The following is a 21598-nucleotide window of genomic DNA, read 5'->3' as shown; positions in this document are numbered from 1 at the left end:
TGGCTGTAACATTCACACTGTATCCACGGTTGTAACATTCACACTGTATCCATGGTTGTAACATTCACACTGTATCCATGGTTGTAACATTCACACTGTATCCATGGTTGTAACATTCACACTGTATCCATGGTTGTAACATTCACACTGTATCCACGGTTGTAACATTCACACTGTAACCAAGGTTGTAACATTCACACTGTATCCATGGTTGTAACATTCACACTGTATCCATGGTTGTAACATTCACACTGTATCCATGGTTGTAACATTCACACTGTATCCATGGTTGTAACATTCACACTGTATCCATGGTTGTAACATTCACACTGTATCCATGGTTGTAACATTCACACTGTATCCATGGTTGTAACATTCACACTGTATCCATGGTTGTAACATTCACACTGTATCCATGGTTGTAACATTCACACTGTATCCATGGTTGTAACATTCACACACAATATTCTATAGCAATTCAACTATAAATGACAGTGAATTATGAAAAAACACTCTCATTTTGTCACTCTCTCACACACAAACACAAAAACACACACACACACACATACGCACAAACACACAGATAGTCAAGTTCCAAAGATATCCAAGGTTAGACTCACCCAGAACAAGTAGAAGAGTTCTGGACCCCATCTCAAAGACAGACTGGTATTATATCCAGACAACTAGTAGGATCCTAATAAAACTAGTCCCACAAGAACAATCAGTCTGAGATTAAATCTGCTTTACTGTTGAATTCAGATTGAAGAAAATCCCAGTTTAACAAGGTTTTTATTCCGTATGATAAGTGGTGAGAAAATAAATACAATTTTCCCTCACAGTTTGAGCCACATGGGGTGAGAAAGAAAATATTTAGCTCCTCTCTCTGCTCTCTTCTTCCTCTTTCTGTTAGAACACCCCCCATTCTCTCTGTTTCACACTCCCCCTTCTCTCTCTTTCCTTCCTCTCTCTCTCTTTCTCTCACTCTTTCTATTTCGACCCTTCCTCTCCTTCCCCTTTCTTTCTCTCAATATCTTCTGATAAGTGTATATTTTTCTCTTCTTATACCCCTTGTTCCTCTCTAGTTCCCTCTCTTATTCCTGACATGGAAATTAGGTTTACTAATTCACTGCTCAATTCTCGCTGTCTCGCTCTCTCTCTCTCTCTCTCTCTCTCTCTCTCCCTCTCTTTGTCTCTCTCTCTCAGACATCTCTGAATAGCTTCTGAAACCAAGCCCAGAGGAACATAGTGCTGAGAGAGAAAGAGGAAGGGGAGAGGGAAAGAAAAAAAAAAGAGAGAGAGAGAGAGAGAGAGAGAGATAGTTATTCAACCACATAACCACTTTAAGCGTAGGCTCTTTTAAGACAATGTGTACATCCCAAATGAAACTACATGTTGCTGCCAATACAGGGATCTACTGTATAGAAACTGAAGTAGGACAGAAGTCATTAGAGAAGGGATCTACTGTATAGAAACTGAAGTAAGACAGAAGTCATTAGAGAAGGGATCTACTGTATAGAAACTGAAGTAGGACAGAAGTCATTAGAGAAGGGATCTACTGTATAGAAACTGAAGTAGGACAGAAGTCATTAGAGAAGGGATCTACTGTATAGAAACTGAAGTAGGACAGAAGTCATTAGAGAAGGGATCTACTGTATAGAAACTGAAGTAGCACAGAAGTCATTAGAGAAGGGATCTACTGTATAGAAACTGAAGTAGGACAGAAGTCATTAGAGAAGGGTGTGTGTGTGTGTGTGTGTGTGTGTGTGTGTGTGTGTGTGTGTGTGTGTGTGTGTGTGTGTGTGTGTGTGTGTGTGTGTGTGTGTGTGTGTGTGTGTGTGTGTGTGTGTGTGTGTGAAGATGACATCTACAGTAGGTTATTTGTAGCAATGATTTATTGTGTCTAAAATTACTGAAACACACCCACTCTCTCTCTCTCTCTCTCTCTCTCTCTCTCTCTCTCTCTCTCTCTCTCTCTCTCTCTCTCTCTCTCTCTCTCTCTCTCTCTCTCTCTCTCTCTCTCTCTCTCTCTCTCTCTCTCTCTCTCTCTCTCACACACACACACACACAAACACACTACTGAGTACACAGTCAAGTACAACACTAAGTTTAACTTCTTTGCAATAGGGGGTGCTATTTGCAATTTGTAATAAATTCGTTCTCAAATTAAACTGCCTCGTACTCAATTCTTGCTCGTACAATATGCATATTATTATTACTATTGGATAGAAAACACTCTCTAGTTTCTAAAACCGTTTGAATTATGTCTGTGCGTGAAACAGAACTGGACCAATTTCCCTATGTGGAGTTGAGAATGCAGAATTTTCCAACCTGTTCTCAGACCTGTGTATAACTCTGCCTGTCTTCTATTGGTTGAGATGCACTGCATACACCTTCCCCTGGGTGTCAGCGAATAGAGGGCCTTGAAATGGAGTCTCTAGGCAGATCCGAAAGTCTATAAATTGATTGGAATCACAGTGTCCTCTCTTTTGATTCTTCGCTCTGACGCAGGGAGGACCTTGGCATGTCGTTTTAGAAGCTCCCGTTTTAGGTCCTAGATATATCCGGCTCTGTTTTTATTCGATATAGGCTTTAAAGACATCATAATCTTGTTATTTTAAACCGAGTTATATCAGTTTATGTCAGTATATTGCGATTTTCGGGTATTTCATTTTCTGGCGTTGTAGGAAGTTGGGTATCTCTCTCTCGCATGCTATTGTTTACTGCTAATTGCAACGTGGAAGATGACTTTCTCCAACCCAGCAACGATTCTTTTGGACAAAGGACACCTATCCCAAGATTCTGATGAGAGGTCATCAAAAAGTAAATAAGAACTATTTATGCTGATAATTCATTGTTCTGTTGAAAAAAGTCAAATGCATAAGACGCCATTACTTGCAGTGTAGACATTGCTTTATCGCACGCTGTATTGCGCAGTAACGTTAATTTTAAAAATGTAATTCAGCGATTGCATTAAGAACTAATTTGTCTTTCAATTGCTGTCCAACCTGTATTTTTTTAGTCAAGTTTATGAATAGTTTTCGATAAGAATAGGTGCCTTTCCAAGATGGCGCCGGGCAGATTGCTTGAGGATTTGGACACTATTCTCATTGTATAAGCACGATTTGTGCCGCTAAATATGCACATTTTCGAACAAACTCTATATGCATTGTGTAATATGATGTTACAGGACTGTCATCTGAAGAATTCTGAGAAGGTTAGTGAAAAAATTAATATATTTTGGTGGTTTATACATTATCGCTATTTTTGCCTTGAATCAATGCTGGTGTGATGTTGGCTATTGTGGTAAGCTAATATAACGCTATATTGTGTTTTCGCTGTAAAACACTTAGAAAATCTGAAATATTGTCTGGATTCACAAGATCTGTGTCTTTCAATTGCTGTACGCTGTGTATTTTTAAGAAATGTTTTATGATGAGAAATTAGGTAATACACGTTGCTCTCTGTAGTTATTCTAGTCGCTTTGGTGGGAGTTGTGATGGTGGCTGCAATGGTAAACTATGATTTATACCTGAAATATGCACATTTTTCTAACAAAACATATGCTATACAATAAATATGTTATCAGACTGTCATCTGATGAAGTTGTTTCTTGGTTAGTGGCTATTTATATCTTTATTTGGTCGAATTTGTGATAGCTACTGATGGAGTAAAAAACTGGTGGAGAAAAAAAAGTGGTGTCTTTTGCTAACGTGGTTAGCTAATAGATTTACATATTGTGTCTTCCCTGTAAAACATTTAAAAAATCGGACATGTTGGCTGGATTCACAAGATGTGTACCTTTCATATGCTGTATTGGACTTGTTAATGTGTGAAAGTTAAATATTTAAAAAAAATATATTTTGAATTTCGCGCCCTGCACTTGAGCTGGCTGTTGTCATAAGTGTACCGACGTCGGGCTTGCAGCCATAAGAAGTTAACGAGAGAATCACTGACATGATGTCAGCTGGTCCTTTTGTGGCAGTGCTGAAATGCAGTGGAAATGTTTTGGGGGGATTCAGTTCATTTGCATGGCAAAGAGGGAATTTGCAATAAATTGCAATTCATCTGATCACTCTTCATAACATTCTGGAGTATATGCAAATTGCCATCATACAAACTGAGGCAGCAGACTTTGTGAAAATAAATATTTGTGTCATTCTCAAAACTTTTGGCCACGACTGTACACTACCGTTAAAAAGTTTGGGGTCACTTAGAAATGTCCTTGTTTTGAAATAAAAGCCCATTTTTTGTCCATTGAAATAACATCAAATTGATCAGAAAGTTCCTCTGTCCTGTAATTGTTTTCTTTTGTCCATCTTAATCTTTTCATTTTTTTGGCCGGTCTGAGATATGGGTTTTTCTCTGCAACTCTTCCTAGAAGGCCAACATCCCGCAGTCGCCTCTTCACAGTTGACGTTGAGACTGGTGTTTTGTGGGTACTATTTAATGAAGCTGCCAGTTGAGGACTTGTGAGGCTTGTTTCTCAAACTAGACACTCTAATGTACTTGTCCACTTGCTCAGTTGTTCACCGGGGCCTCCCATTCCTCTTTATATTCTGGTTAGAGCCAGTTTGCGTTGTTCTGTGAAGGGACTAGTACACAGCGTTGTACGAGATCTTCAGTTTCTTGGCAATTTCTCGCATGGAATAGCCTTCATTTCTCAGAACAAGAATAGACTGACGAGTTTCAGAAGAAAGTCTTTGTTTCTGGCCATTTTGAGCCTGTAATCGAACCCACAAATGCTGAATACTCAACTAGTCTAAAGAAGGCCAGTTTTATTGCTTCTTTTATCAGCACAACAGTTTTCAGCTTTGCTAACATTTGCAAAAGGTTTTTCTAATGATCAATTAGCATTTTATGATGATACACTTGGATTAGCTAACACAACGTGCCATTGGAACACAGGAGTGATGGTTGCTGATAATGGACCTCTGTACACCTATGTAGATATTCTATTACAAAATCAGTATTTTCCAGCTACAGTAGTCATTCACAACATTAACAATGTCTACACTGTATTTCTGATCAATTTGATGTTATTTTAACTTCTTATGGCTGCAGGGGGCGTTACTGAGTAGCCAGCTAAATCGTGCCCATTTCAAACGGCCTCGTACTCAATTCTTGCTTGTACAATATGCATATTATTATTATTATTGGATAGAAAACACTCTCTAGTTTCTATAGCCGTTGGAATTATGTCTCTGAGTGAAACAGAACTCATTCTATAGCACTTTTCCTGACAGGGAGTGAGATTTCAGAAATCTTGGCCCCTGATCTGGGGTCAGTTTTAAGGTCCCTGTAAATGCTATGAGGATACAAACACTGCCTACGTCTTCCTCTGGATGTCAGTACGTGGTGACGCTTTGAATGGAGTCGATTGCGCAATCAGGGCCTGTATAAAAGAGCACAAGGTGGAAGTAGCTTCCTTTTCTTCCTGCGCCTGACGCACGATGGACGTCGGACTGGCTCTCTTTCCAAGCTGTTGTTTAGCCAGTAATATTTCTCCGGTCATGTTTTTACTCGTTATAGGTGTTAAAAACATCATAAGGTAGTTAATTTAAACCGTTTTATAGCAATTTATATCCGTTTAGTGCGATTTTGAGGCATTCCTTTGTGATGCACTTTGAACCGCTGGGCATGTTTCCAGTACATGCCGAACGTTAGTGGCCATTTCGACAGGGCAAGAGGACATCTTTCGACCAAAAGACGATTAGACCGGAGAAAGGATTCATTGCCCAAGATTCTGATGGAAGATCAGCTCATAGTAAGAACTATTTATGATGATAAATCGTTGTTCTGTAGAAAAATGTTAAACGCATATTCCGCCATTGTTTTTGTTGTAGCTTCACTTGGCGAACCCTGTATTGCACAGTAAGGATAATTTTAGAAATGTAATTCAGCGATTGCATTAAGAACTAATTTGTCTTTCGATTCCTGTCAACCCTGTATTTTTTAGTCAAGTTTATGATTAGTTATCGATTAGACTAGATCACTCTCAAAGATGGCGCCCGACATTTTCAGACCAGTTTGGCTACTATTCTCATTGTATAACCACGATTTTTCTGGCTAAATATGCACATTTTCGAACAAACTCTATATGTATGTTGTAATATGATGTTACAGGAGTGTCATCGGAAGAATTCTGAGAAGGTTAGTGAAAAAATTTATATATTTTGGCGATGATAACGATATCGCTCTCTTTGGCTTGAATCAATGCTCGGGTAACGTTTGCATATGTGGTATGCTAATATAACGATTTATTGTGTTTTCGCTGTAAAACACTTAGAAAATCTGAAATGTTGTCTGAATTCACAAGATCTGTGTCTTTCCATTGCTATGCGCTGTGTATTTTTAAGAAATGTTTTATGATGAGTAAATTGGTAATACACGTTGCTCTCTGTAGTAATTCTAGTCGCTTTGGTGAGATTTGTGATGGTGGCTGCAATGGCAAACTATGATTTATACCTGAAATATGCACATTTTTCTAACAAAACCTATGCTATACAATAAATATGTTATCAGACTGTCATCTGATGAGGTTTTTTCTTGGTTAGTGGCTATCAATATCTTTATTTGGTCGAATTGGTGATAGCTACTGGTGGAGAGAAAAAATGGTGGACTAAGAAAAATGGTGTCTTTTGCTAACGTGGTTAGCTAACAGATTTACATATTTTGTCTTCCCTGTAAAACATTTTAAAAATCGGACATGTTGGCTTGATTCACAAGATGTGTACCTTTCATATGCTGTATTGGACTTGTTAATGTGTGAAAGTTAAATATAAAAAAAAAATAGATTTTGAATTTCGCGCCCTGCACTTGGAGCTGGATGTTGTCATAAGTGTACCGATGTCGGGACAGCCCGCCTAACAGGTTAATGGACAAATTATGTGCTTTTCTTTCATAAACAAGGACATTTCTAAGTGACCCCAAACGTTTTAACGGTAGTAGAGGTACATAGAGGTATCCATGGTAACACTTGATAATAAGTATCATGAATAAACCTTTTATCGATTTATAAACTATTTACAATTATATTTGTAAACATTTATAAGAATGTGTGAACATTACTAGCCTGAATGTAGAAACATGCATACTATTCGTAATAGTTATTAATAATTAATAATATTAATAATGTCTTTAAGTGTAACGGTTTTCTTCCTGGGATGAAGGAGAGGACCAAAAAGGCTAGTGTTAAACATAATTTAATAAAGAATGTCTGAACACTACAAACAACAAAACAATAAATGTGAAAACCAAAAACAGTCCTATCTGGTGCAGAACACAAAGACAGAAGACAACCACCCACAATCCCCAACACAAAACAAGCCACCTATATATGATTCTCAATCAGGGACAACGATTGACAGCTGCCTCTGATTGAGAACCATATTAGGCTGAACACAGAAACAGACAAACTAGACACACAACATAGAATGCCCACCCAGCTCACGTCCTGACCAACACTAAAACAAGCAACACACATAAGAACTATGGTCAGGACGTGACATTAAGAAAAATAAACATTTACAGTATAACAGTCCATTAGGTCACAACTAACACATATCTTCACATGTTTTTCTAAATCCCTTTGGATTTATTTGTGTAGAAATGTCACCATATGTTGTGCTCTTGGTAAGAAATAAGAAAGTAAGAAATATTGCTATAAATCTATTACATTCGTGTAAAGGAAGAAAGCTTCTGTTTATGATTATGGTTTCATCTATTTGACTGTAAAAATGACATAAAGAGGATATGGATTCCTATTGGATGACATGAAGATCATGTAACTTCTGATTGGATGACATAAAGACCATATGGATTACTATTGGATGACATGAAGATCACGTAACTTCTGATTGGATGACATTAAGACCATATGGATTCCTATTGGATGACATGAAGATCACATAACTTCTGATTGGATTACCTAATGCTTGATAAGACAGTGGTTAACATCAAGTTTGATATGAAGTGTCTAATCAGGGATGTAACTGAAGGATTTTGTGCACTGGCCAACCTGGCTAGAGGACTAACATTTTTACTATCCGGCGGGCTAGGTGGACACATGTTCTACTAACCTGGCCTGAACAGTACTATCCTCGGGCTGAGTGTTTCTGGGTTGTCACTATCTGGCCAAGATACTAAGTCAGAAACACTGCCCATTTCTACAATGTATCTTAACCACACCGCTAAACGCAAACCTTTGTTTTCATAAATGTTTACGATCGACCATTTTGACTTTACAGTTTGGCCATCTAGTGGGAACATTTGTCATGGGAGGAGGGGTAAAGAGATGCGTGGTGGGGGTTTGGTGACATCATATCTGCGACACCCCCATGTTTGTGGCGCTCCTTGACCCCTAGGACAGACAAATGTCAAAGGACAGAGGTTAACTTAATGAAAGGTGTTTGTGTGTGCGTATGTGTCTGTGTGTGTGTGTGTGTGTACCTGGGATTGGCTGGAAGAAGGGTTGGTAGTGTTGACCTCTGAGTATCTCTTCTTCTGTGGTGTGCAGATACAGGACAGCAGCTTGCAATACTCCTCTCTAACCTGATGAGGGCAGCAGAGCACAGTGTTACACACACACACACACACACACACACACACACACACACACACACTACACACACACACACATACACACACGCACACACACACACACACACACACACAACACACGACACAACACACACACAGCACACACACACACACACACACACCCAACAAACACACACAACACACACACACACACACACACACACACACACACACACACACACACACACACACACACACACACACACACACACACACCATACCGTTTTGTTCAGTAGGCAGTGCATGATGAACAGAAGTGCTCCCTGTAGAGAGTTGAGGATAGTGAAGAGATATGTCATGACCACTGTCCCATCCTCTTGGAACTGGAACACTCCAAATATCCACATAGTACCCAACACACACAGCTGGGCCACTGCTGTCACTGTGAACACCCTGGAGAGAGAGATGGAGCAGGAGGGGGAGGAGGGGAGGAGGGGGGAGGAGGGAGGGAGAATGAGGGAGGAGGAGGAGGAGGAAGGAAGGAGCGCGGGAGGTGGGAGGAGGGGGGGTGAGGGTGGGGGGGGGGGGTGAGGGTGGGGTGGGGTGGGAGGAGGGAGAGAGGGAGGAGGGAAAGGTTTTAGTACAGTTTTATTTAATGTACTATGGCAGCTAAATACTGAATTGCATAAATTCATTTATTCACACACACCAAGGATTTGTCACTGTCCATACATTCATTACATATCTACATTCACCTATCTCTCTGTTCCTCTATTTGTCTCTCTACATCACTATCTCTGTCTCTTCCCCTCTCTCTCTGTCACACCTGTGTTCCATTCCCTGTCTCCGGTGCTCGACGTCGCCGGTCTACTAACCTCCGGTCCTGGCAACCATAATTACGCACACCTGGCAACCCACATTACGCACACTTGCTCCCCCTCGGTACGCACACTTGGACTTCATCATTACCTTGATTACTTCCCCTGTATTTAGCCTGTCTTCAGGCAGTATTGGTTCCGTTCACATTGAGTTTATCTGCTTGTTCTCATTATTAAACTCTACTTCTGCACCTGCTTCCTGACTCCTAGTGTATAGGTTACACACTCTCTCTGTCTCTCTGTCTCTCTGTCTCTCTCTGTCTCTGTCTCTGTCTCTGTCTCTGTCTCTGTCTCTGTCTCTGTCTCTGTCTCTGTCTCTGTCTCTGTCTCTCCATCCCTTCATTACTAAACTCTCCTTCTGCACCTGCTTCCTGACTCCTAGTGCATAGGTTACACAATATCTCTCTCTGTCTCTGTCTCTGTCTCTGTCTCTGTCTCTGTCTCTCTCTCTCCATCCCTTCATTACTAAACTCTCCTTCTGCACCAGCTTCCTGACTCCTAGTATAGGTTACTCTCTCTCTCTCTCTCTCTCTCCCTCCAACTGTCTCTCAGTTTCACACTCTCTCTCGCTCTCCCCATCTCTCTCTCTCTCTCTTTACTTGATCTTGCGTAGGTTGGAGAGGTCAGGGTTGAGACTAGAGAACTTCTGGGCCAGCCTCCAGACAGTGATGATGAAGAAGAAAACGTTGAGAGTGATGATGGTGCACACTGGGCCGAAGAAACTCCAGATGAATCCTCTCTCCAGAGACAACCAACAGCTGACACACAGAAAGGATAACGTTAGAATTAGGTTAGATTAAAGTTAGAATTGGGTTATCTGTTGTTAATAACATGTTATATTTAAGTTTAATAAAACCTCTCTCCAGAGACAACCAACAGCTGACAGAGACAAGATAACATTAGAATAACGTTAGAATAATGTTATCTGGTGTTATTTATATGGGAGAGATTTGCTACACAGTTTCTCACACACCCACACACACAGACTCAGACTCACTGTTGTGTGGTACCGTATCCATCTGGGTAGGCGATAGCAGAGATGATGACTATAGCCAGTGGCAGTCCATATCCCACAGCATACAGGTACAGAGGTCTACAGTAAGAAGAAGAATCACAGATGTTCATAAAATACAGGTACGGAGGTTTACAATAAGAAGAAGAATCACAGAGGTTCATAAAATACAGGTACGGAGGTTTACAATAAGAAGAAGAATCACAGAGGTTCATAAAATACAAGTACAGAGGTTTACAGTAAGAAGAAGAATCACAGAGGTTCATAAAATACAGGTACAGAGGTTTACAATAAGACAAATTAAATATAAACATAAAATACAAGTACAGAGGTTTACAATAAGAAGAGGAATCAAAGAGCTTCATAAAATACAGGTACAGAGGTTTACAGTAGGGAGAAGAAACAAAGAGCTTCATAAAATACAGGTACAGAGGTTTACAGTAATAAGAAGAATCAAAGAGCTTCATAAAATACAGGTACAGATGTTTACAATAAGAAGAATCAAAGAGTTTAAAAAAATAGGAGTTAAAAGAAAATGTAACACACCAAGCTAACTAATAGCAAGATAAAATAAAGTTGTAAGAAATATATATGTATATAATGAAAATATATAATAGATTAGGAAATAATATAAATACACACATTCCTTATCTAAATGAATATAACATACATGTATAATAAAGAAATAAATACAAATATATACTCTAAATATATACTGATAGATACTAATTTATAACCATAGAGTAAATATATCCAATACCTGATGGTAGTGTTGAAGACCATGACCACCATGAGGTAGAGCTGAACCCCCTCTAACAACATCCAACTGAAGGATCCTAGGAAGAACAGGTGGAGGAGACCTGCTACAACCCTACATCCTCCCTGAGAGAGGAGAGGAGAGGAGAGGAGAGGAGAGGAGAGGAGAGGAGAGGAGAGGAGAGGAGAGGAGAGGAGAGGAGAGGAGAGGAGAGGAGAGGAGAGGAGAGGAGAGGAGAGGAGAGGAGAGGAGAGGAGAGAGAGGACAGGAGAGGAGAGGAGAGGAGAGGAGAGGAGAGGAGAGGAGAGGAGAGGAGAGGAGAGGAGAGGAGAGGAGAGGAGAGGAGAGGAGAGGAGAGGAGAGGAGAGGAGAGGAGAGAAACAGGGGAGTAGAGGGAGGAGCAGAGGGGCAAGAGGGAGGAGGAGAGGAGGGGAGAGGAGGAGAAGGGGAGGGGTTGGAAAGGAGAGGGGAGGAGGAGAGATGAATAAAAGTCAAATTGAATATTCAAAAACTTAAATTTAGATCTGACTGTATGTAAAAAGGGCTTATTTGTTGTTATGTGTTTGTCATCCTGGGTATAGAAGGGGGTACAAGATCCTAGGGGGGAGCAACACCAAATAAAAGTGACAAGGAATATATTAAAAAGAGAAATTGCTATATATACCTTGATCCCTCACACACACAAACTCAAACACATACACACACACTCCCCACATCTCTATACCCACCTTGCTCTGTGTGTGAGAGATGCCGATGAGGAAGACGAGGTCAGCGATGAAGAGGCAGACACAGAGGTGGAGGTGGATGGTGGTGCGTGTCCCCTGGATGGACCGACACAGCCAGAAAGTCAGGATGCACAGCAACAGACACACCACAGACACCGACAGACCCAGCCACGTCAACAGACGCAACTCAAAGGTGTGCTAGAGAGAGAGGGCGAGAGAGAGAGAGAGAGAGGGAGGGAGGGAGGGAGAGAGAGAGAGAGAGAGAGAGAGAGAAAGAGAGGGAGGGAGGGAGGGAGGGAGAGAGAGAGGGAGGGAGGGAGGGAGAGAGGGAGAGAGGGAGGGAGGGAGGGAGAGAGAGAGAGGGGGAGGGAGGGAGGGAGGGAGAGAGAGAGAGGGGGAGGGAGAGAGAGAGAGAGAGAGAGAGAGAGAGAGAGAGAGAGAGAGAGAGAAAGAGAGGGAGGGAGGGAGGGAGGGAGGGAGGGAGGGAGGGAGGGAGGGAGGGAGGGAGGGAGGGAGGGAGGGAGGGAGGGAGGGAGGGAGGGAGGGAGGGAGGGAGGGAGGGAGGGAGGGAGGGAGGGAGGGAGGGATTTACATAATATATAACATCAGTGGCGATCTGTAATTCAGGGCACCTGTTTCGAGGCCAACATTTTTTGCAACATAAAAATAATTTAAAAAATTATGTATATACAGTTGAAATCGGAGGTTTACATACACTTATGTTGGAGTCAATAAAACTCGTTTTTTTTCAACCTCTCGGAAAATGTCTTGTTAACAGTCTATAGCTTTGTCAAGTCGGTTAGGACATCTACTTTGTGCATGTGCATTTTCAAACAATTGTTTACAGACAGATCATTTCACTTATAATTCAATGTATCACAATTCCAGTGGGTCACAAGTTTACACACACTGAGTTGACTGTGCCTTTAAACAGCTTGGAAAATTCCAGAAAATTATGTAATGGCTTTAGAAGCTTCTGATAGGCTAATTGACATCATTTGAGTCAACTGGAGGTGTACCTGTGGATGTATTTCAAGGCTTACCTTCAAACTCAGTGCCTCTTTGCTTGACATCATGGGAAAATCAAAATAAATCAGCCAAGACCTCAGAAAAAAAGTTTGTAGACCTCCACAAGTCTGGTTCATCCTTGGGAGCAATTTCCAAATGCCTGAAGGTACCACGTTCATCTGTACAAACAATAGTACGCAAGTATAAACACCATACTTTGTTGCTAAAAGTGCAAATCAATCCCAGAACAACAGCAAAGGACATTGTGAAGAAGATGGAGGAAACCGGTACAAAGTATCTATATCCAGTCCTACGTATATTGACATAACCTGAAAAGCTGCTCAGCAAGGAAGAAGCCACTGCTCCAAAACTGCCAATAAAAAGCTAGACTACGGTTTGCAACTGCACATGGGGACAAAGATCATACTTTTTGGAGAAAGTTCCTCTGGCCTGATGAAACAAAAATAGAACTATTTGGCCATAATGACCACCATTATGTTTGGAGGAAAAAGGGGGAGGCTTGCAAGCCGAAGAACACCATCCCAACCCTGAAGCACGGGGTTGGCGGCATCATGTTGTGGGGTGCTTTGCTGCAGGAAGGACTGGTGCACTTCACAAACTGGACAGGATCATGAGGAAATAAAATGATGTGGATATATTGAAGCAACATCTCAAGACATCAGTCAGGAAGTTAAAGCTTTGTCGTAAATGGGTCTTCCAAATGGACAATGACCCCAAGCAAACTTACAAAGTTGTGTCAAATGGCTTAAGGACAACAATGTCAAGGTATTGGAGAGGCCATCACAAAGCCCTGACCTCAATCCTATAGAACATTTGTTGGCAGAACTGAAAAAGTGTGTGCGAGCAAGGAGGCCTACAAACCTGACTCAGTTACACCAGCTCTGTCAGGAGGAATGGGCCAAAATTTACCCAACTTATTGTGGGAAGCTTGTGGAAGGTTACCCGAAACGTTTGACCCAAGTTAAACAATTTAAAGGCAATGCAACCAAATTGAGTGTATGTAAACTTCTGACCAACTGGGAATGTGATGAAAGAAATAAAACCTGAAATAAATAATTCTCTCTACTATTATTCTGACATTTCACATTCTTAAAAAAAAGTGGTGATCCTAACTGAGCTAAGACAGGGAATTTTAACTAGGATTAAATGTCAGGAATTGTGAAAAACTGAGTTTAAATGTATTTGACAAAGGTATATGTAAACTTCCGACTTCAATTGTATAAATGTAGTTTTTGTTTTGTGCTTGACTGTTTTGCATGCTATTTTGGCATTAATACTTGTCACACATCAATTTGCAAACAATGTAAAAAAATAATAATATATATATCATTGAGTTAATAAAGCCACATACAAACATGGTCTCTTTTTAGTTTTCTTGAGTAAGGCAGCTCCATAATGCAGGCGTTTCAACTTAGCTCAGTGCTTTCTGTGGTGGTGGGGCGAGACAGCAGTAAATATCAGCATTGCGCCATGATTGGCTCAGTGTTCTGTCACTCATGGGGACACAACATCATCGCCAAGTTGAAGTCCTTAGTAAGGGTAAACATCCAACATTTCAGCCCTTTAGGTCCTGCCACAGAGTTATACTACAAGTGTCCTTCCAAGAAGGCTCAAGGTCATTGGCCACAGATAAAATGACGTCAAATCATGTTATATGTACAGTGGCTTTGATTGGACTGATCATGTCAACATCTTACTTTCAAAGTCTTAGCTAACAGTCACGATCATGAATCAAGTCGACAATCTACTGGCAAATAATTTTTTATCCTTGTCATATGAAGAGAAAAAATGAAGAGAAATTATAGATGAAACGTATCGGTGCTCATCGGCCATTGTCACATAAAGATTACACAACAAGTTGGAAAATCGCAAATTCAACAATAAGTGGTTTGTAAGGAATCAGTGGCTAAGTGCAAACAATGCAAAGCGACCCCTAGCCTTCTATTTAATGGAGTGGCTGTGTGTGTTTTCACCATTCAACCCCTAGCCTTCTATTTAATGGAGTGGCTGTGTGTGTTTTCACCATTCAACCCCTAGCCTTCTATTCAATGGAGTGGCTGTGTGTGTTTTCACCATTCAACCCCTAGCCTTCTATTTAATGGAGTGGCTGTGTGTTTTCACCATTCAACCCCTAGCCTTCTATTTAATGGAGTGGCTGTGTGTTTTCACCATTCAACCCCTAGCCTTCTATTCAATGGAGTGGCTGTGTGTGTTTTCACCATTCAACCCCTAGCCTTCTATTTAATGGAGTGGCTGTGTGTGTTTTCACCATTCAACCCCTAGCCTTCTATTCAATGGAGTGGCTGTGTGTTTTCACCATTCAACCCCTAGCCTTCTATTCAATGGAGTGGATGTGTGTGTTTTCACCATTCAACCCCTAGCCTTCCATTCAATGGAGTGGCTGTGTGTTTTCACCATTCAACCCCTAGCCTTCTATTCAATGGAGTGGCTGTGTGTTTTCACCATTCAACCCCTAGCCTTCTATTTAATGGAGTGGCTGTGTGTGTTTTCACCATTCAACCCCTAGCCTTCTATTCAATGGAGTGGATGTGTGTGTTTTCCCCAATCAACCCCTAGCCTTCTATTTAATGGAGTGGCTGTGTGTGTTTTCACCATTCAACCCCTAGCCTTCTATTTAATGGAGTGGCTGTGTGTTTTCACCATTCAACCCCTAGCCTTCTATTTAATGGAGTGGCTGTGTGTTTTTACCATTCAACCCCTAGCCTTCTATTTAATGGAGTGGATGTGTGTGTTTTTACCATTCAACCCCTAGCCTTCTATTCAATGGAGTGGCTGTGTGTTTTCACCATTCAACCCCTAGCCTTCTATTCAATGGAGTGGCTGTGTGTGTTTTCACCATTCAACCCCTAGCCTTCTATTTAATGGAGTGGCTGTGTGTTTTCACCATTCAACCCCTAGCCTTCTATTTAATGGAGTGGCTGTGTGTTTTCACCATTCAACCCCTAGCCTTCTCTTCAATGGAGTGGATGTGTGTGTTTTACCATTCAACCCCTAGCCTTCTATTTAATGGAGTGGCTGTGTGTTTTCACCATTCAACCCCTAGCCTTCTATTCAATGGAGTGGTTGTGTGTGTTTTTACCATTCAACCCCTAGCCTTCTATTCAATGGAGTGGATGTGTGTGTTTTTACCATTCAACCCCTAGCCTTCTATTCAATGGAGTGGATGTGTGTGTTTTTTTTCAGAGTTCCCAGCATACATCCAGAGAATGCCAGACTTTGACAGCAAAGTTCGGTGACAAGATTTGCCCACATAGGACCGCCGTGCCACCTTCATAAGATGACTCCAAAAATGTCTTGTATGCTGCTGCATAAATGATGTAGGATGCCAGGGAGACATGTATACTGTAGCTAAGAAATTAAAACTAAGTGTACGTTGTGTAGTAAGCTGTTAGTAGCCCATGTGCCTCACCCTAATCATTTGGTCTATTTTCACCAACGCGGGACTGTAAACATATCATTCGTAGCCGGTGTGTGCTTGTTTGATAACTTTTTGTGTACAGCTTTGACAGTGCTACTGATAGTAATGGTGTCGCTTGGCATACACACACATTCAGAACACACAACATTCTGTAATAGAATTGTGTTATATGACGTGTTTCTTTTTTGACATCAAATTCCCAAACGGCGTTCAATGTGCCTCGCCCTAATAATTTGGTCAATTTTCACCTCTTAATTTCGCCTACTTTTCTGACTTGGTGGTGCACATGTAGCCTATAACCTGTTTTAGAGAAATGTAATCATTGAATATTGTAAGAGCTTTCATTGTCTGTTAATCTGCCCCCTTCATTTATCCTATGTTTCTGACTTGTTGTACAGGGAGTACACTGTAAGAATGGCCCATGTTCTAAATTCTGTCAATGTAAATTTAAAAATTGCTGAACAAATAGTTATATTCACCACGTCCGTCGTCGCTTGCTCGCTCATTAATGTCTTAATCTAAATTACGTATTTCCTCTTATCTGCTTTTCTTCCCCTTATGACATAGTTTGTACATCTCAATTGTCAGTAGAAACCACTTTTGTTTAAGCAAGTCAGCCATATCAGCCATGTTTTTTTAAAGGCAGTAAATGAGGCTGAATGTTTTGCTGCCAGACAAGGCTCCGCTGATAGCCAGGTGTAGCAGTGGTAAGGTGTTGGGACTGCTGTTGGGACTCTGCTGTTGGGACAGCTTTATGTAGGCCCTATCAGTTTGTGGGCACCGTTTGTCACCGTTATATTGCAATTCATGTATTGTCTAGTGTTGTGTTGTGTAGTGGCTTTGCTGGCATGCATCCCACATTTATTTGGGTTTGCACCACCACCACTTCTCTCTCCCGGATCCGGGATCCTCCTCATCAAAAAAGCTGACTAGCATAGCCTAGCCTAACGGGACAGGGATATCATATAATATAATTTTCATGAAATCACAAGTCCAATACAGCAAATGAAAGATAAACATCTTGTGAATCCAGCCATTATTTCCGATTTTTAAAATGTTTTACAGCGAAAACACAATATGTATTTCTATTAGCTAACCACAATAGCCAAAGACTCAACCGCATATTTTCACCATGTTTCTACCGCATAGGTAGCTATCACAAAACCGACCAAATAGAGATATAATTAGTCACTAACCAAGAAACAACTTCATCAGATGACAGTCTTATAACATGTTATACAATACATTCATGTTTTGTTCGAAAAACGTGCATATTTGAGGTATAAATCATAGTTTTACATTGCAGCTACCATCACAAATAGCACTGAAGCAGCCAGAATAATTACAGAGAGCAACGTGAAATACTTAAATACTCATCATAAAACATTTATGAAAAATACATGGTGTACAGCAAATAAAAGATAAACATCTTGTGAATCCAGCCAATATTTCCGATTTTTTAAAGTGTTTTACAGCGAAAACACAATATAGAATTATATTAGCTTACCACAATAGCCAAACACACAAATGCATTTATTCACCGCAAAAGGTAGCTATCGCAAAAACCAGCAAAAGATATAAAATGAATCACTAACCTTGACCAACTTCATCAGATGACAGTCTTATAACATCAAGTTATACAATACACTTATGTTTTGTTCGAAAATGTGCATATTTAGAGCTGCAAACCGTGGTTATACATTGTGAATATGTAGCATCGATTCACCAGAATGTCCGAAGCTATTTTGGACACTCACCTAATCTGACCAAAGAACTCATCATAAACTTTACATAAAAATACTTGTTGTATGGCAAATGAAAGATACACTGGTTCTTGATGCAACCGCCGTGTTAGATTTTTAAAAATAACTTTACCATAACAAACAGCTTGCGTTATTGCGAGACAGCGCCCGCCAAAACGGCGGAGAATAAGAATCAACATTTTCCACAGAAATACGAAATAACATCATAAATTGTTCTTACTTTTGCTGAGCTTCCATCAGAATCTTGTACAAGGAGTCCTTGGTCCAGAATAAATCGTTGTTTGGTTTTAGAATGTCCTTTTCTTCTGTCGAATTCGCGCCACAATGCTAGCCAATGTTGATAACGTTCCCATTTTCTCTCGACGCAAAGAACGGAAAACTCCAAAAGTCCCAATAAACGTTGAATAATCTGATAAAACTCGGTTGAAAAAACATACTTTACGATGTTATTATCACATGTATCAAATCAAATCAGAGCCGGAGATATTCGCCGTGTATACCGAACGCTTATCAGAAGACAATATCGAGGTGCTTCGCGCGCCTTGGTAGACAAAGGAAATTCCTGACCTGCCACTCCAAAAGCTCTTGTTCGACCTCAGATCAAGCTAGACATCCCATTCCACCTTCCACTGCCTGTTGACATCTAGTGGAAGGAGTATGAAGTGCATGCATATCGATAAATATAAGGCAATTGAATAGGCAGGCCCTGAAACAGAGCCTCGTTTTCAGATTTTTCACTTCCTGCATGGAAGTTTGCTGCAAAATGAGTTCTGTTTTACTCACAGACATAATTCAAACAGTTTTAGAAACTTCTGAGTGTTTTCTATCCAATAGTAATAATAATATGCATATTGTATGATCTAGAAAAGAGTACGAGGCCATTTCATTTGGGAACAATTTTTTCCAAAGTGAAAACAGCGCCCCCCTATTGACAAGAAGTTTTAAAATGCTAAAATCACCACTTTATAACATCAAGATGCAGGGAGGAAGGGAAAGAGAGAATTAGCCTGTTAGCTAGTTTGGTTTGAAGACCCATCAGCAATATTTAAGAAAAAGAGCTCAGTTTTTGTTAAGCATCTTCAGCTATCTTCAATTGATTGAAAACAACACAGCCTTTAACTCATTACTCAACCTCCTCAACTGACAACATAGGAGCATTACCTTGACATCACCCAGTGTGTGTGTGTGTGTGTGTGTGTGTGTGTGTGTGTGTGTGTGTGTGTGTGTGTGTGTGTGTGTGTGTGTGTGTGTGTGTGTGTGTGTGTGTGTGTGTGTGTGTGTGTGTGTGTGTGTGTGTGTATGTGTGTATATGTGTGTGTGTGTGTATATGTGTGTGAATGTGTGTGTGTGTGTACCTTTACAGGGTAGAGGGCCATGAGAACAGCAAAGCTGCTAAGGTGGGTACAGGAACACACAGTGTGTGTAGCGTTAGACGTGACTTTGGTACAGCCACGCCTTGACCACGCCCCTCCCTCTTCATGGACACGCCCCTCCGACCAGAACACACAGGTATAGTTCATCTCCGCTGACTCCGCCCTCACCTGGGGTTGGGGGAGGGAGAGAGAGACAGAGAGAGACAGAGAGAGACAGAGAGAGAGAGAGAGAGAGACAGACAGAGAAACAGAGAGACAGAGAGAGAGAGAGACAGAGAAACAGAGAGAGAGAGAGAGCGAGAGAGAGAGAGAGAAAGACAGACAGACAGACAGACAGACAGACAGACAGACAGACAGACAGACAGACAGACAGACAGGCAGACAGGCAGACAGGCAGACAGACAGACAGACAGACAGACAGACAGACAGACAGACAGACAGACAGACAGACAGACAGACAGACAGACAGACAGACAGACAGACAGACAGACAGACAGAGAAACAGAGAGAAAGAGGAGGATGAGACATTGGCTAAGCACTTCTGAGAGAACTGTTTCTTCACCAGGTCAATGATTACTTCACTTATGGCATCGTCAGTATGTTAGGCCTTCGTCATTATGTTAGGCCATCGTCATTCTGTTTGGCCATCGTCATTATGTTAGGCCATCGTCATTATGTTAGGCCATCGTCAGTCTGTTAGGCCATCGTCATTATGTTAGGCCATCGTCAGTCTGATAGGCCATCGTCAGTCTATTAGGCCATCGTCAGTCTGTTAGGCCAAGGTCGGTATGTTAGGCCATCGTCAGTCTGTTAGGCCATCGTCAGTATGTTAGGCCATCGTCAGTCTATTAGGCCATCGTCAGTCTGTTAGGCCATCGTCGGTATGTTAGGCGATCGTCAGTATGTTAGGCGATCGTCAGTATGTTAGGCGATCGTCATTATGTTAGGCCATCGTCAGTCTGTAAAGCCATCGTCATTATGTTAGGCCATCGTCAGTATGTTAGGCCATCGTCAGTCTGTTAGGCGATCGTCATTATGTTAGGCCATCGTCAGTCTGTTAAGCCATCGTCATTATGTTAGGCCATCGTCAGTATGTTAGTCCATCGTCAGTATGTTAAGCCATCGTCAGTATGTTAGGCCATCCTCAGTATGTTAGGCCATCGTCAGTCTGTTAAGCCATCGTCAGTCTGTTAAGCCATCGTCAGTCTGTTAGGCCATCGTCATTATGTTAGGCCATCGTCATTATGTTAGGCCATCGTCAATATGTTAGGCCATCGTCATTATGTTAGGCCATCGTCAGTATGTTAGGCCATCGTCAGTATGTTAGGCCATCGTCAATATGTTAGGCCATCGTCAGTATGTTAGGCCATCGTCAATATGTTAGGCCATCGTCAATATGTTAGGCCATCGTCAGTATGTTAGGCCATCGTCAGTATGTTAGGCCATCGTCAGTCTGTTAGAACATCGTCAGTATGTTAGGTCATCGTCAGTATGTTAGGCCATCGTCAGTCTGTTAGGCCATCGTCAGTCTGTTAGGTCATCGTCGGTATGTTAGGCCATCGTCAGTCTGTTAGGTCATCGTCAGTCTGTTAGGCCATCGTCGGTCTGTTAGGCCATCGTCAGTATGTTAGGCCATCGTCAGTCTGTTAGGTCATCTTCAGTCTGTTAGGCCATCGTCGGTCTGTTAGGCCATCGTCAGTATGTTAGGCCATCGTCAGTCTGTTAGGTCATCGTCAGTATGTTAGGCCATCGTCAGTCTTTTAGGTCATCGTCGGTATGTTAGGCCATCGTCAGTCTGCTAGGTCATCGTCAGTATGTTAGGCCATCATCAGTCTGTTAGGTCATCGTCAGTATGTTAGGCCATCGTCAGTCTGTTAGGTCATCGTCGGTATGTTAGGCCATCATCAGCATGCGTCAGTATGTTAGGCCATCGTCATTATGTTAGGCCATCGTCAGTATGTTAGGCCATCGTCATTATGTTAGGCCATCGTCATTATGTTAGGCCATCGTCATTATGTTAGGCCATCGTCAGTATGTTAGGCCATCGTCATTATGTTAGGCCATCGTCAGTATGTTAGGCCATC

At 41.4% G+C, this 21598-nt stretch overlaps 1 protein-coding gene across 1 annotated transcript in view; it reads right to left on the bottom strand.

Annotated features, from left to right (window-relative positions):
- Positions 1 to 7696: 7696 nt before the first annotated feature.
- Positions 7697 to 21598, bottom strand: part of LOC120035608 (putative adhesion G protein-coupled receptor E4P) — a 28924-nt gene continuing 15022 nt past the window's right edge. The window contains exons 6-13 of the mRNA XM_038982205.1: positions 19497 to 19682; positions 11914 to 12108; positions 11189 to 11310; positions 10414 to 10509; positions 10016 to 10174; positions 8820 to 8991; positions 8449 to 8550; positions 7697 to 8359 (exon numbers count right to left, since the gene is read on the bottom strand). Of these exons, the coding sequence (XP_038838133.1) occupies positions 8318 to 8359; positions 8449 to 8550; positions 8820 to 8991; positions 10016 to 10174; positions 10414 to 10509; positions 11189 to 11310; positions 11914 to 12108; positions 19497 to 19682 (1074 nt within the window). The 3' untranslated portion in view covers positions 7697 to 8317. The remainder of the gene's footprint in view (positions 8360 to 8448; positions 8551 to 8819; positions 8992 to 10015; positions 10175 to 10413; positions 10510 to 11188; positions 11311 to 11913; positions 12109 to 19496; positions 19683 to 21598) is intronic.

Source organism: Salvelinus namaycush, unplaced genomic scaffold (assembly GCF_016432855.1).
Source record: "Salvelinus namaycush isolate Seneca unplaced genomic scaffold, SaNama_1.0 Scaffold107, whole genome shotgun sequence".
In the NCBI taxonomy this organism is placed as follows: domain Eukaryota; kingdom Metazoa; phylum Chordata; class Actinopteri; order Salmoniformes; family Salmonidae; genus Salvelinus; species Salvelinus namaycush.
Note: the sequence above shows the minus strand (reverse complement) of the source record. Positions and strands in the feature narration are given on the sequence as shown.